Raw genomic sequence first — 17,727 nt, 5'->3', positions numbered from 1 at the left:
AAAAACCTTGGATGGTTTTTCCGACGGAATTCCGCTCAAGCTTGCCTTGCATACACACGGTCACACAAAAGTTCTCTGAACTTTCGACCGTCAAGAATGTGGTGACGTACAACACTACGACGAGCCAAGAAAATTAAGTTCAATGCTTCCAAGCATGCGTTGAATTGTTTCCGAGCATGAGTAGAAATTTTGTGCGTTGGAATTGCTACAAACGATCGGAATTTCCAATAGGAACTTTTTTCGTCGGAAAAATAGAGAACCTGCTTTCAGTCTTTTGCTGGCGGAAATTCCGCCAGCAAAAGTCCGATGGAGCATACACACGGTCGTAATTTCCGACCAAAAACTCACATCGGACTTTTGCTGGCGGAATTTCCGATCATGTGTACGGGGCATAAGAGTTATTTCTGGAAAAAGGGGCACCATTTATACCAAAATAGGTTGGTAGAGGGTATATACATGCATAGTCAACTGACATCATAGAAACCTGGTTACTACAACTTGGGTAAACCTGATCAATTAGTATTCAGAAAGGGAAATGTTGTCTTAACTCAAATTCATGAATCTTCCCTCTGGTAAAATGAGTTTTTAATACATTAACTGCAAATGACCAGCAATGGATCTTCATTACAAACTCTAAAGTGGCAGCAGTGATGCACGGTAATAGTTATAATGCACTGAAACACTATTAAAGAATCCAGGAAAAGAAGACTTTCTCACTAATATGTATTGTATCAGTTTTGTTCCCAAAAGGATAAGTTCCATCATTTCAAAATAGATTAGAAAATAAAAAATTCAAAATGTCTAACTGTTTTCTACAACAGACTGCACTAATTTAGAGATCCAAAGCGTTTATAAAGTTTGTTCCAAAGTTTTAACGTATTTAGCTACCTAAATATGTGGTATTTTATTAACTTTTACTTTACTGTATTATATGTGTTAAAAAGTATCTATACCCAAACTTTTCTTTTGTTTCGGATAGAATAAGGGAAAGGTTAGAACCACTGTCAGGCTTTACTGTTATACAAGGTTCCATTAGAGAGATTTTCCCTCACATTCTGTTTTGGTGACCTACAGTTTGCATATAGATACACTTTAATGGCTGTATTAGCTTGGTTATACAATTTCTTACAGGTAAAGTGTTAACTTGGTTTTACTTTAAGGCTGGGTTCACACCTATGCAAATTGAATGCAGATTTCTCCACAACCAATTCACATGACAGGAGAGTGTGACCGGCTCTCAATGGAGCCGGTTCACACACCTCCGGGGCGGCCGTGGTCCGCATTGAAGAAGGGTCCTGTGCATCTTTGGCTCTCAATCGGGTGTGTATTCAGGCAGAAATTTGGACCTGATTCACACCTAAATCGGTGAACAGGGACGCACCAGACCCCCTGCTGTGAGCCGTGGCCGCAGCAAGTGTGAACCCAGCCTTAAGAATGGGTTCACTGTAAAGTCCATTCCCCCAACATTCTAAACTGACCTTTCTTTCCCTCTCCTACTCCGTTCACCTGCTGGTATCCTATGGAGGAGTATGTGACTCACCCTATCTGACAGCACTGGTGCTTGGTGATTAGCACAGTACTGTCACATAGAGGCAAGGGAGACTGTCAGTCTTAAGTAAGCTCCGACTGGAAATCCTTCTTGAGCTTACACCAGGGGTCTCAAACTAGCGGCCCTCCAGCTGTTGCGAAACTACAAGTCCCATCATGCTTCTGCCTGTGGGAGTCATGCTTGTAACTGTCAGGCTTGCAATACCTCATGGGACTTGTAGTCTCGTAACAGCTGGAGGGCCGCGAGTTTGAGACCCCTGGCTTACACAGAGCTGTTCGGCTCCCTGTGGCTGCATGGAGTATAAAGAAGGTAAGTGTACACCTCAAGGGATGAGGGACAAGTGATCTTATTTCCCTGAATGTGGAAAGCACAAGTTCATTTTTTACATGCTTTTATATTGTGGTACAGCACTCTTGTGCTAATCATAAAAATGCTGGGATAGCTTTTATTTTTTCTTCTGGGAATTAGGAGTTATAATTTATGATTTTGTATATTTGCAAAAGTGTGTATTCTTATTTGTTCTTAGTGTATGAAGTAACGTTTCATCCAATTTAGAGCAAGTCTGAAGTGCCAAATGCTTGCCTGAACTGCTGCTGGCACTAAACAGCAGGCCTGACCAGTCCTATTTCCTGCTCAATGATATAGACCACATTGGAGAATGACTCACCTCTCCACCTTCTAAAGCCACATACACACGATCAGATTTTCCAATGGGAAATGTGTGATGACAGGTTATTGGTGGAAAATCAGACCGTTTGTACGCTCCATCGGACAATTGTCGGATTTTCCGCTGACAAACGTTGGATGGCAGGCTTTAAAATTTTCCGCTGACAAATGTCTGTTGCCGGATTTTTCAAGCGTGTGTACACATATCCATCGGACAAAAGTCCAAAGTACAAACACGCATGCTCGAAGCAAGGATGAGCCAGAAGCGGCCGGTCTTGTAAACTAGCGTTCGTAATGGAGAATTAACATTTGTGATGTGGCAAATTATGAAATCTCAAAATGCAGAGCACAATTCTCTAATAATGATGCTGCTTTGCTGGTGATACTGATGGAGTTATTGCAAACAAATTTTCAAAGGCTTTTTTTTTCTAGTGATATCAAGAATAATATTATTATGCTTGTTGTTTTTTTTTTTTTTTTTTTGTGCAAGTTACCAGAACACCATTATCTCGTATTTTTTAAGAACAAAGATACAACTAAGTTTGTGTCCCTTGTTAATTTTACATTGTATTTTTTTAAATGTAACTATATTATTCTCCACATTTTTTTTATTGTGCATTAAAAAAAGAAAACAAATAAAATTAGACATGCTATCTGCAGATAGAACTTAACCAAAAAGTGCATTATATGCATCCAAAAATATAGAAAATATACCAAATCAAATCATTATTCAACCTAAAAATAAAATAAAAGCCTCATGCATGTGTCCTGCTTTTTAATATAGGGGGTCAAGAATGCCAAGAGTTGGTGAAAGCAGGGGTCCGTCACCCGGAGATAATTCCGAAAATCATCCGGATTATTCTCCTGGAGCTCCCGCAGCAAAGGCATATGACATATGATCACGATTAATAAAGCAACCAATTTTTGGTCCTCCTCCTCCTGTTCCTAGACTGGACTTGGGTCAAAGCAATAACTCCAAAGCCAATAATAAATAACACGTTATCTCCGATTCCGCAACATGGCTGGTTGACGAATGGCCGTTCAGAAATGAACTGAAAAGCGCAAAATGAAAAGCGCGAATCAACACTCACCAAAGTTTTACTAACATGAAATTAGCAGAGGGAGCACAAAGGGTGGTGCCTGACAATTGAACTTCCTCTTTTTTGGCTTGTAGTACGTCTAGTACGTCACTACGTTTGTGTTTGTTGGCCGACAATTGTGTACCGTTTGTATGCAAGACAAAATCCAGGCACACGCCTTCAGACAAAAGTCAGAGGTTTTGTCTGTGGAAAATCCGATCATGTGTACGAGGCTTAAGTCTCTCTATTGGCCAGAAAGATAGTAGCCATCATAGTGATGGTCTAATAAACTTGGATGGCAAGAGTTGGTGGGGCCAAGAACTTGAGTTGATATGTGCAAACCGGTGTGGTCTGGTATTCAGGGCACCTGGACTGCTGAAGAGGATCTGATGTAAAGGCCACTTGGAGGTGCTGCATGGTGCCAGCAGTGGTTCAAATAAATGGAAGTCACTTTAGATTTTCTTTAAAATGAACTTATCATTTAAAAAGGCATGCGTGAAGCAGATCACTAATTAAACAAAATTGTATTAACTCTGTCACTGTCCATTTTAATGTGGTAATGTAAAACTAAATTCCAGCTCGGTGTGACCACTTTGAATAATTATCTGCAGTGTCTAAGGAAAGCTCCCAGCATCGTGCAGCTTTCTGCTGTACATTCTATGGCTTTAATGGAAGGTGCAGAATTCAATGAGTTTTCATTGATTGCTTGGCATTAGCAGCATCAGCTCAATACAGTAAAGCGATTTCTTCATTCTTTTATTTGCTCTATGACTCTGCTTCTCAACTAGTGTCATGTGTGTACCAGGGGTACTTATTGTGGGTTCGGGAAGGATTTCTTCTTCAAGCAGTAAATTCATTATAGGGGCTTGTGTAGATGGACTTTTTGTTCATTTGGCTTGTATTTGTAGGGTGCTTTAAAGCGGTAGTAAACTCCCCAGCCATTATACTATTTATAAGATTTCTAAACACTCCAGGATACTAATTAGCCTCATAGCATCTTTCTTCCTATCCTTATTTATCTGTTCCAGCAGAAGCCAGCACCGTATTTGCGGTTGCTTTTCGATTTCATCCTCATCTTTGCTTCTGCCTTTTCCTTTTTGTCATAGCTAGAATCTCGAACATGAGCAGTAAACATTAACCAAGCCTCCTTTTCGTTTACCATTACTTTGGTGACATAGCCCTGCACAACCAGGAAGAATACACATATCCTCCTTGCTCCTTGCGTTGATCATGAACGTCATTGTTCACACTCCCCGTGACGTAGCTAGCTACATGGGATGTTTCTGGAAATGATCAATGGTCAGCATTCTCACGGGATTGTAATGCAATGCCGTGAAGTTATGCTGACAGAGGCATAGCACATAGATGCACAGACTGATGGCATGCTAAGTGTGCCATCAATGGGGACAAAACCCACATGTGTGAGTGACGTCATTGACACAAACATCAGGCAATATCTCCTAAAGCGCAGCTTGTAATACTTTTAAAGCCACCTACATGTAAGCAATTTTATGATGCTTTACATGGCGCAGAGTTGGGCAAGAGCAGTTTCTTCACAGTAAGAGCTGTGAAAATGTGGAATAAACAAGAGCTGGTTCTGGCCAGCTCAGTAGATTGCTTTAAAAAAGGCCTGGATTCTTTCCTAAATGTACATAATATAACTAGGTACTAAGATTGAGACTGGGTTCACACTAATGTGAATTGCATGCGGGTTTCTTTGCATCCAATTCACACAGCTGGAGATTGTGACTGGCTATGGAGCCGGTTCACATATCTCTGTAGCAGCTCCGGTGCGATTTGCACAGGAGCCCTATGCGTCTTTTGGTCCATTTCAGGTCCGAATTCAGACAAAAATTCAGGCTGAATTCAGACCTGAAACGGTGAACGGAGCCGCACCGGACTCCTACAGTGAGTCGCTGCGGGCTCATATGTGAACCCAGCCTTATAGGTAAAGTTGATCCAGAGAATATCCGATTGCCTCTTGGGGGATCAGGAAGGATTTTTTTTACCCTGCTTGAGCAAATTAGATCGTGCTTTGGTTTTTTTGCCTTCCTCTGGATCAACTGGGGGTATAGGATTGTCTATCTGGGATTGTATATTTTTTTTGTTCCCTTTTATAGATTAAACTAGATGGACTAGGTATCTTTTTTCAACCTGACTAACTATGTACTATGTAACTGCAGCTGCCGTCTTTAAGGCAGGGCAAAGGGGCAGCTGCTTTGGGCCCCATCACTGTTGTGGGGCCCAACGCAGCTGCCTCATACTTGCCAACTATCCCAGTTTAAATTCCCTCGTCCTTTGAAGTTTTAGTCCCATGCTGTGCCCCAATATCTCAGTGTAAAGTTCTGTTACTAATGCTGCCCAGCTCTGCCCTATTGTCATATACAGATGAAAATGTAAATGTATGTAATTAGTGGCGATTAATATGTAAATAGACACAGACCATGGCATTGATATGTAAATAGAGGTGGCATTCATATGTATATCATGCCCTCTGAGGTCATATCGACCATCACTTCTGCTGAATGCTGCCCACAGGGGAGGTAAAAGAGCATGCTTGAAAGTCCTGCCTACAACTGTGGTCATTAGCCTAACATCGGCCTGTTCTGCAAAGATTAGCAAATTGTAGATGGAACCCTTTTTCAAAATAACATGTTGCCACAGCACTGTGAATTTTGGTGGATGTGAATAGGCATCTCTCAGCAGATGTGTGAGGGTGTCATTCACAATTAATGGCACTGCTGTGTATCTGCTAAAGGGCAGCATGTTTCTGTGGTAGGAAATCGATTCTGCATGCGTTCCCAACACAATGAAATGTGAACGCAGGCTAAATGTCTCAGTTACATTGGTGGTCAGTGTAAATCTTCTTATTTCATTTGGGTAAAATCCTTTCATTCACACTAGTGGCCAGTGTGAAGGTCCCCCTTACATTGGTGGTCAGTGTACATTCTTCATTACATTGGTGATCAGTGTACATTTCCCTTTACACTGGTGTTAAGCAGAATTGCCCTTACTCTGGTGGTCTGTGTAAATCCCCCTTTACATTGGTGGTCAGTGTAGATGTGCCACCTTACAGTGGTGGTCAGTACAAATCTCCTCGACAATGGTTGTCAGTGTAAATTCCCCCTTACATGGAGGTCATTGTATATCCCCCCTTACACTGCTGGTTGGTGTAAATGCTCCTATTACATTGGTGTCAGTGTAGCAATCCCTCTTTATATTGGTCGTGGCGTAAAATCCCCCATAGCATGGTGGTCAGTGCAAATTCCCCCTCACATTGGTGGTCAGTGTAAAATCCCCCCTCACATTGGTGGTCAGTGTAGAATCCCCCACTATATACTTGCCAAAGATTTCCAGGTTTGCTCTACATGATTCAGAATTTGCCACAGTGTACTACCTCCTAACTAATCCCATTCCCCCACCACTGCCACTGATCCCATCAACCTGCCAGCATTGCCACTGATCACACACCCCCTCCCCCAGCATTGGCACTGATCCCAGGAGTCGTAGGATCCCTAGGAGTGTTCTGTCTACTGATGGGTCCCCTCACCTCCCCAGTCCATGGTGTGCAGGCAGTGAGGATATGATGTGCTGTATCCTTTAGCAACCAATCAGTAAGCAGTAATGATGTGCACTAACCTCTTGCAACCAATCATTGAGCAGTAAGGATGTGCAGTAACATCTAGCAACCAATTAATGAGTGGTAAGGATGTCCAGTAACCTCTAGAAACCAATCAGCGAGCAGTATTGATGTACAGCAATCTAGCAACCAATCAACAAGCAGAAGTCATGTGCTGTAACCTCTAGAAAATAACCAGTGAGCCATAATGTGTGCTGTAACCTCTAGCAGCCAGTCAGTGAGCAGTAATAATACACTGTGACCTCTGGCGATCAATCGCAATCGCTGCCTGATTTGATTCAGTGAACTGAGTCTAGCTGCTATTTATTGTATGTCTTAGAGCAGGTGGAGAGCAAAATTACATGGAAGGGGGGCCCAAGAAAATGTCTGCCCAGAGTCCAATCAATATTAACCACTTGCTTCCCCCCATAGTCAAATGACATCTGTCATATGACGTCCTTGGCTTCCCAGCCGTCTAGGGGGTGCGTGCGCGCCCACCGCATCACTTGGGAGCCGATGCGTGTGCCCGGCGGCTGCGATGTTGCAGGGACATGGATCTGTGTGTGTGTGTAAACACACACACAGATCCACGTCCTGTCAGGGATGAGGAGACCGATCGTGTGTTTCCAGTACAGAGCAACACCAATCAGTCTCCTCCCCTTGTGAGTCCCCTCCCCCTACAGTTAGAATCACTCACCCCCCGTTCGCCCCCCTAGTGTTAACCCCTTCCCTGTCAGTGACATTTATACAGTAATCAGTGCATTTTTATAGCACTGTTCGCTGTATAAATGTCAGTGGTCCCAAAAATAGTGTCAAAATATGTCCGACGCAATGTCACAGTCACAATAAAAATCGCAGATCGCCGCCAATACTAGTAAGGATTTTTTTTTTTTTAAAATGCCATAAATCTATCCCTTATTTTGTAGACGCTATAACTTTTGCGCAAATCAATCAATATACGCTTATTGCAATTTTTTTTACCAAAAATATGTAGAAGAATATATATCGGCCTAAACTGAGGAAAAAATGTGTTTTTGTTTTTTAAAAATTGGGATATTTATTATCGCAAAAAGTAAAAAATGTTGTGTTTTTTTTCAAACTTGTCACTCTTCTTTTGTAGTGCAGTTTTATAGTGCAAGAATTAAAAACTTCAGAGGTGATCAAATACCACCAAAAAAAGCTCTATTTGTAGGTTAAAAAAAATGATAAAAATTTCATTTGGGTACAGTGTTGCATGACCACGCAATTGTCTTTCAAAATGTGACAGCGCTGAAAACTGAAAATTGGACTGGGCAGGAAGGGGGTGAAAATGCCCTGTATTGAATTGGTTAAAGATGGCCCTGCACATACTAGCACATTATGACAGATTTACCTATACACAGAGCCCTCCATTGCATCACTGTCATGGCTCCCTAGTGCCTTTTATTTTTACCCGGTCTTCCTTCCGGGTTTGCAGGCTCCAGCTGCATGAATAGCATGAGCGTGGGAGCCCCTGCCCCACCAGAGAGCTCTGAAGGTATGGCAAGCGTATGCTGTGCTTTCAGAGCACATGCGCCAGTGACGTGCCTGGCTGCATCCTGTTTGAATATCGCCTAAACAATTCAAGTTTAGGAGATGTTCACTGTACCTACAGGTAAACCTTATTATAGGCTTACCTGTAGGTACAAGTTAAAAAGTAAACTTTACTTCCACTTTAAAGTGCATTCTAAACCCTAATATACCATTTTAGGCAAGAGCTAAAGACCTCACAAAGTGATTTACCTCAGTTTCTGCTCCCACAAATTATTAGTAATTGATTATTTTATTATTAATTGGTCTTTCAGCCCAAAACCACTTCTCCAGGCACTGCAATGACATTCCCCAACAATTCTTTTTGGGGGGGTATAGTAAGTTGTAGTGGTTGGACAGCACCACACATGCAAGCAGCATACAACACTACAACTCTAATGAGCCCTCAGTATTCTACTAGAGGTGAGCACACAGAGTGATTGACAACTGGAGGACAAAGTGGATAGGTGTTGCTCAACACTCCAGGGAAATTTGTGCTAGAATCAGAGCAGGGTACTGTGCCAGTGTAAATTATGTCAGCATGTATTGTCTTCATAAGCTTACAGAATGAGCAACTCCATTCTGGGACTGATTTTATATTTCATCTGGGGTGTTTAAATTCATTATAAAAACAGATTTGAGTTGATTAGATTACATGAAAAGAAAAAAAATAAATACATATGTGAGCTACAGTACAGAATACACGACTGATCTAAAAGATCATTTATACAGTATATTTGCATGGAGTGTTTATGCAAAACAACATACATAATACAACAATCGCTGACCGAGATAGAAAATGAAGCTTTCTTGATGGTTCCAAAATGTCACGCAGAGTCTCAGTTTGCTTGTTTTCTGATGAGATATGCAGATGATCAATTTTTAACCTTTGCTTGCATTAGTACTGCGTCTCCTGATTGAATACCACTGCCACTGTTGCATAGATACAAGACAGATATAATTGTTCTGAGCACAATGAAATTCTTGTTCTGTTTCAGCATTATCATGTTATTCGTCGTGTGGATTCAAGCTGATAGATCAATAAATATCTGCAAGTCCATTTTACTAGACATGGAACATCTATTTAGCTTTTTGAAGTGAAGCTGTCATGCGTAAAGCAAGACAACAATGTTGTAAAGCAGACAAAAAATTGAAGAAATTACTTTTATTTTGTTAATTTAATACTATCAGCGTCAAGTAAGTGGTGGAAAAAACAGAATCTTTGGTGTATTCTATTTAAATTTATCCAATATGAGTAGAGGGTCCTATATTAAGCTGGAGCACACTGGGGTCAGAATGGTGCCAGCTTTTCAGGGAGATGACTTATATTGTCCAGGTACAACATTTTAAAATATATGAGGATGTATGGCCAAACTTTAGATATAAACATACATAAATACAAAAAACTGAATGTTTAATCCCAATACATTTTATACATTTTTCCATTGCCTGCTGTATTATTGTTAAGGCTGGCTTCACACCTATGCATTTAGGTGCATTGCAGTGCCATTTATTTCCAGTGGCAACCCAATGTACAATGATATTGACGCTTGTAGGTGTCTACAGACCTGAGTGGCAGTGCCCCACAATGTGCAAATTGTGCTTTGTGGCACGCTGTATCCTGTTTTTGGTACATTGGCACGTGTTGGCATTGACATGATTCAAGTAACAAGAAGTTATTTAGATAAACTGTACTACACTAAGGGCTACTGAGAAAATACCTTTTTTCCACAAAGTGGTACATGGGTTTTAAAATGTGATTCAAGTACAAATGCCATTCGTTACCATGTGCTTAGTTTGCCTCTATTTATTCATTTTAGGGTTTTGTTTTTTTAATGACATGTAGTTTCGCAACAGCTGGAGTGCCGCCAGTTTGAGATCCCTGGTGTAGATAGATATGCAAGGAGTGTATGTGCACGACTCTCTGACCTCATAGACTTTTATGCTGACCAGGTTCAATGCCTGAAGGAAGGGTTCAGACTGCTGAAGCAGGCTTATGCCCCGTACACACGGTCGGATTTTCCGATGGAAAATGTCCGATCGGAGCGTGTTGTCGGAAATTCCGACCGTGTGTGGGCTCCATCGGACATTTTCCATCGGATTTTCCGACACACAAAGTTGGAGAGCAGGAGATAAAATTTTCCGACAACAAAATCCGTTGTCGGAAATTCCGATCGTGTGTACACAAATCCGACGGACAAAGTGCCACGCATGCTCAGAATAAATAAAGAGATGAAAGCTATTGGCCATTGCCCCGTTTATAGTCCCGACGTACATGTTTTACGTCACCGCGTTTAGAACGATCGGATTTTCCGACAACTTTGTGTGACCGTGTGTATGCAAGACAAGTTTGAGCCAACATCCGTCTGAAAAAATCCTAGGATTTTGTTGTCGGAATGTCCGAACAAAGTCCAACCGTGTGTACGGGGCATAAGGGTCTATGCCCCTGGTGCCCAACAAACATGCAGCCTGCCAGCCCTCTGTATTTGGCCCACGAGCTATCAAGCCATCACCAGTTAGGCAGCAGAGTGGCAGCGGGTGTGGGAAGCTGAAGCACCTTCTGTGTTTCAGCACCCAACACTGAATGAAAGAATGTACTGTGGGGTTAAGTTATCTCTGTCCACAGTACAAATAGAGTCCTGGTCTGGGGAGAGTGAGATCAGCTAAGTGATCACCAATGTGTAGTGGGGGGATGGGAGTTAACATTCACTGACATGACCAACAATGCAGGGGGGTGGGGTGGCGGGTTAACTTTTATTGCCAAGACCATCAATGCAGGAGGAGGCTGGGTTGGTAACTTTTTCTGTGCATGTCAATTTTAATGTGTGTATTAACTTTTACTGCCACTGACCACCAAAATGCAGGGGAAAGTGAGGGGTTAAATTACACTGCCAGTAATTATTATTGTGGGGGAGGGTTAATAGTACTTACATCCATGTTGGGGGTTATTATTGCGTCCACGGACACTAATGCTGGGGGTTAATATTGCGTCCACTGAGACCAATGCTGAAGGTTTTTGTTGCATCCACAGACACCGGTGCTAGGGGTTATTATTACATCCACTGACGCCAGTCTTGGGGATTAATATTGCGTCCACTGACACCAATGCTGGGATTTATTATGGTGTCCACTGACTTCAATGCTGGGGGTTATTATTGCGTCCACTGACACCAGTGCCGGAGGTTAAAATTACGTCCACCGACTCCAATGCTGGGTATGTTATTGCATCCATTGCGTGCACTGACATCAATGCTGGGGTTATTATTGCGTCCACTGACACCAATGTTGGGGCTTATTAATCCACTCGCCAAGATCAATGCTGGGGGTTATTATTTTATCCACTGACAGCAATGTTGGGGTTGTTATTGCACTCACCAACACCAATGTTGATGGTTATTACTACACTCACGGACAAAAATGCTGGGGGCTAATATTGCACTCACTGACACCAATGATGGTGGGTTACTTTTGCACTCACTGATACCATTCCTGGGGGTTGTTTTTTACTTCTATTTATACCAATGCTGGGGATTATTGTACTCCAACTTCTTCAATGTGCAGTGCGAAATGTTGCAAAAAATAAAAAATGTAGCAGGACAGAAACTTTTGGATGTTGAGGTGCATTATAGCCCATTTTTAGGGACTGCCTAACTTGATGCAATGCACCTCAATGCATGAAAATGTGTCATTATTGTGCAGCTCCCTGAAAGTAATGGAAGCCACACTTGAGACCCTATACATTTTTCAAGTTGATGACCACTGGTCCAAGCAGACCACATAGCCAGGAGGCTGAATATTATTTTTATCTGTGTGATGATCAGAACACCCCTTTGGAGGGTAACTCATTTTGTTAAGCAGTTTAATGGACAAAAATATAGGCAAGAGCCCAAAAATTTACTTTCCCCTGTGGAATGAGCCTGTAAAAATTCTCCACTTGGAGTTAGAACACACATTATATTTTTACTTAGTTTATATATCTTTTTCATATCTATACAGCAGTTGTGTAGGCATTTCTTCTTTTTTTGTAAAATCAATGGGAGTGCAGAATCCTTACAGTATGGTTTAAAATATGAATAAGTATACCTTTAGACTGTTGGAAATACCTTAAAAATCTGCATTGCTCAATATACACAGTATGAAAGCTCATTCATACAGATCTCTGAATTAAAGTATGGACAGTGTGACAAGGGAAAAGGACTGGCTGAATTCAGTCCAAGGAAGGACAGATGGGAAATATGTCATCCTTGTCAGGAAAGATACTTTAACAAAGCCTGTATCATCGTGTCAGTGTGAGCTGCTATTGACAAAAGACTGTTTATTTAGGAAATTGTGCAGTTCTGTCCATCTGGTTCCTTATTATCAAATCCCGTTCTCAATAAAATGTAGGAAGGCAAACAAAGTTGATTTTCAAAGTGAAAAAATAGGAAATACCTACAATCCAAGCACCCTGAAACCAATTAAAGTGAATGAATTACAATTGTGCTGAAAAACTTTTAAGGAGCAGCTGGTAGTGAGACCAAAGGTCTAATGATGTATTAAAGAAATCAAATAAATTTCATGCCGCGCTCTAAATAATCATATATGCATACATAAACAATAAAAGTGCTGAAATCATAAGTGAATTCATAAAATATTCATTTTAAGAGGGAAGTTTCAGGAAAAAAAAAATTTAAATAAGGAACTTTGAAGCAAAATAAGGGTCAGTGCCCATCTGCAGCCTCACCGTTGCCATCAGTGCAGCCTCACCATTGCCATCAATGCAGCAGCTTCACCATTGGCTTCAATGCAGCAGCCTCAACATTGGCATCAGTGCAGCCTAATCGATGCCCATCTGCAGCCTAGAGGGGACAGGGAAGGGGCGGGATGAGCACCGACAGATTACATACAGTGAGAATCTCCTATGATAGACAGAACAGTGGTCCAATGGTGGCCCAGGAGACGGGACTTCCTATTACAGGGACCGCCAAGTATACAGGAGATTCTCACTGTATGTAATCTGACAGTGCTCGTCCCGCCCCCCTCCCTGTCCCCTCCGAGGTAGCTAAAATTGAAGAATTGGCGTATAACACGCACACGCTATTTGCACCCGATTTTCATGGTGAAAAAGTGCGTGTTATACGCCTATAAATACAGTACTTGCCAAAGCACTGGTAAATGTCCATATAAGCAATTTCCAAAAAAAATTAAATTCAAATTGAAATTAAATGTCCGTGGACCACCATCAAAATCTTCTATCAACGTGAGTGATGAGAATCCTTATGAACTGGGTGAGATAACGTCTTCCTCCACCACCAGGCAAACAATCTACTCATCAGAAGAAATTGACACCCATTACAGGTAGTCAGACCAAGCGCGGATACCAATAGGAGTATGCCTTTTGAAAGGAGATTGGTCCACGACCTGATAAACTTCAACAATGGTTATCATATATTAAGAGATAACAAGAAGAAGGGGCTCCTTATTGTGTATTATACAAAAAAAATCCCTTTATTCCATATGAGGCATTGGCATAAAACACGGTAAAAACAATTTGCCCAATTCAAAAAGCATACAGGTACGCCGTTTGCGCTCCACCTGCGTTCCAGCTAACAGAAGTGACATATCACGTGCCCTATGTCCCGACGTGTTTCGTCAGTAACGTCTGACTTCATCAGGAGTCATGGTGAGGCAGAAAATAAAAGAAGATTTTTAAAGTAAGCTTATATTGGATTGTCAAATATAACTATTGTTTGTATTGTTATTAAAATGCTGCCATAATAAAAAGAAAGTGTATGCTATGACCATACATCTTTTACCCCCTTCATAACCAGGAAATGTTTTGCTATTCAGCTCTGTACTACGTTAACTGGCAATTGAACACTCATGCAACACTGTACCCAAATAAAATGTATCACACACAAATAGAGCTTTCTTTTAATAATATTTTTTAATATATAATTGTTTGTTGTATTGATGTAAGAAAAACTATGTAATAAAGATTACTGGATTTAAAAATATATATATAACAAAAAAAAAATTAAAAAACCCTAAGATTTTGAAAAACCCCCCAATTGTTAAAAAATATATCCAATAAAATAGAATTTCTTCATAAATTTAGGCCAAAATGTATTCTGGTACATGTGCTGGCAGTGCTCGGTGCTAACAGTGCATTTTTGGAGACACTATACTATTGGGGACGCTAGTATAGTTCTGACCGTGACCAGGATACGGACCTGGACAGACATTATGCTAGTAATGGTGGTGATCAGCGACTTATAGTTTGACTGTGATATTGTGGTGAAAAATTAGGGACTGGAGCTAACTGACACTATCTGACGTCACTAGGGATACGAATACTGTGATCCGTGATAATACTGTACACTATAACTGTCCTAATGGCACTGGCTGGGTGCACCCCCCCCTCTTCCTTTCCTTAACCCCCCCACTCTTTTGGGTAATGATATCACCTGTATCCCTGGTTACATTTAGCTTTTGGCTGGTGAATCCCTCGACTGACAGCTCTGTCACGTTCATTACAGCTCCCCAGCAGAGGCACGGCCCACACTAAGTAGTAGCATATCTCTGTTCACCAGATCTGAGTGGTTCTTCATTCCTGAGTTTCCTAATCTGATAACTGGCATTAATTCTTTAAGAAATTGTCGCTGTCATAGTGACAGATTATTAAACTGGTAGTATTAAGAACTACCTGAGTTTGCCATATGTGTCAGTAATGTTACCAACACCGGCACAAGTGCTTGCCTGAATTAGGCATAGGTAGATCTTAAGGGAGCTACTGCTAGAAAAGTGCCATTAGGGTCCCCTGATGGTATGCCTGTACTCCTGTAGTCAGCGTTGTCTCCATAACCTCTGCTTAGCTCTGCTCTGGTTGATGATAGCGGCCTTTAGCAGCAGCTTCATTGTCAAAACTCCAGCTGCCAATTGCCTGACCTGAGGTGATAGGGATTCCCTCCACACGAGTGTACCGATCAATATGATTGACAGAATGACAGATTATTATTGTGTTAGTAATAATTTTCTTACTAAAGGATGTGGCTAAAGGGGCCTGAAATGGGTGTGTTCAAGAAAAAGCGTATCACCAATTTACCAACAAAAACGATTGGTGTGCATTGATGTACTACAGCTATATTTGGTTAAAAATCAAACGCATAGGTATGCATTTCAAGGCTTCACTTTCAGTGATGTTAGGAGTTAATATTTAACCACTTCCAGCCCAAGGACGTCATATGACGTCCTTGATTTCAGTTGGAATATCTGAATGATGCGTACAGCTACAGGCATCATTCAGATATCCTTGTTTTCAGCCGGTGATTCTGTGCACCATAAGAATGATCATAGTGGCAATTCCGCCGCTTGGTCATTCTTACAGGCAACGGGAGGGGACATCCCCCCCCTCCCGCCGCCATCCGATGCTTCTCCGGGCTCTCCCGTGCCATCGGGGACCCGGAGAAAGAATTGGCCGCCGCCGGATGACGACCATAGAGATTTCCGGTGACCAGATGGTCACCAGTCATCTCTATAACCGTCGGAGGCCCAGGCGCGATGTTATCACGCCACGTCCGGGCCACGGATGTAAGCAAAGCCGCAATCGCGGCTAGTAAGCATGAGACCTGTCATAAATGATTCCTATTACAAGGGATGTTTACATTCCTTGTAATAGGAATAAAAGTGATAAAAAAAAAAAAATGTAAAAGAAAGTGTAAAAAAGATAAAAATAAAGTAAACAAAAATAAATAAATAAATTTAAAACGCCCCTGTCCCCAGTAGCTCTTGCTCAGAAGCGAACGCACATGCAAGTCCCGCCCACATATGTAAATGCCGTTCAAACCACACATGTGAGGTATCGCCACGTGCGTTAGAGCACGAGCAGCAATTCTAGCACTAGACCTCCTCTGTAACTCTAAACATGTAACCTGTAAAAAATTTTAAAGCGTCGCCTATGGAGATTTTTAAGTACCGAAGTTTGGCGTAATTCCATGAGTGTGCAAAATTTTAACTCGTGACATGTTGGGTATCTATTTACTCGGCGTAACATCTTCTTTCACATTATACAAAAAAATTGGGTGAATTTTACTGTTTTGTTATTTTTTAGATCATGAAAAATTGTTGCGTAAAATACCGCAAAGTTGCAACGTCAGCCATTTTATTCCCTAGGGTATAAAAAAAATATATATATAATATTTGGGGGTTCTGAGTAATTTTCTAGCAAAAAAAATTATGATTTTTACATGTAGGAGTGGAGTGCCAGAATAGGCCCGGTATGGAAGTGCTTAAGCTCCACTTATATGTACAGTATGTATACTAGCAGCAGACATTCCTAATCTCATTAGCCTGTGATAGCTTATAAAAGGAAGAATGAAACATGTGCTAAAGCAAACCATGCAGTTAAAATCTTTTCTTTTTTTCGCTTTCAGGGGAGCATTCTCAGTGGTCAGAAGATGCGTGAAGCTGTGCACAGGGCATGAATATGCGGCAAAGATCATTAACACCAAGAAGTTGTCAGCACGAGGTGAGCACCTCATAAAAGAAACAAAAGAGTTAGTGAAATTGCATTTGGGTAATTTTCTGGATAATCTTAAAGCGCTCAGATAAGTACTCTATGCATTTAAAGTAAACTTGTACTCTGTACTTTTAGAAACAATACTCTGACCTAACAACATATACCACAAAATGCTTACCTATATCAGCCAGAAAAGCCTCTTAGTTATCTGAATGCACATTAACCTGTATTTTACGAATGCTGCATTAAGAAACCCTTTTGTGAATGGCTCGAAGGGCACCAATGGTGCTGCATTCCATACTGTTGGTAATGCTATGCACCACAACACACAGATTGTTCACACCTGTGCTCTGGGGTGCGTGAAAATGCACATGTGCTGCAGTGCATTGTGTTACGCAATGGGGTGCTATTCAAAATGCAACACACTGCAACGAAGTACACATGTTGTTTTGCATTTGCAGTAACCCCAAGTTCTTTATTGCAATGCACCAATGTTAGTGGGCGCTTAGGGTCTCCCTACTTTTGCTTTGTCTAGTCTATAATTCTATGCTTCCTCCAACCCTCTTGTTGCTTCCTGATTGTTACCCCAACAGTCATCAGATCACAAGTCATCAGGGAGCCGTCTACCAAGATGGCTCAATCCACATACTGTAGATAGAGCCTTGATGTGAAAAAAGGCACAGTAATCAAGAAATGGGAAAAGACCAGCTGAAGGGAGGCTACAAACAATACAGGTGAACCAGTCTCTTGTCTTCTGCATTTCTTTTTG

The 17,727-nt window shown here is 41.4% G+C and overlaps 1 protein-coding gene across 35 annotated transcripts in view; it reads left to right on the top strand.

Moving 5' to 3' along the window:
• CAMK2B (calcium/calmodulin dependent protein kinase II beta) overlaps window positions 1-17,727 on the top strand; it is a 251,461-nt gene that overhangs the window by 15,276 nt on the left and 218,458 nt on the right. For all 35 annotated transcript variants that reach the window (XM_073622133.1, XM_073622141.1, XM_073622132.1 and 32 more), the window contains exon 2: window positions 16,873-16,967. In XM_073622133.1, the coding sequence (XP_073478234.1) occupies window positions 16,873-16,967 (95 nt within the window). The remainder of the gene's footprint in view (window positions 1-16,872; window positions 16,968-17,727) is intronic.

The sequence above is a fragment of the Aquarana catesbeiana genome, linkage group LG03 (genome assembly GCF_042186555.1).
Source record: "Aquarana catesbeiana isolate 2022-GZ linkage group LG03, ASM4218655v1, whole genome shotgun sequence".
Taxonomy (NCBI): Eukaryota; Metazoa; Chordata; class Amphibia; order Anura; family Ranidae; genus Aquarana; species Aquarana catesbeiana.
The sequence above is the reverse complement of the archived record's forward strand: the minus strand, read 5'-3'. Positions and strand labels throughout refer to the sequence as shown.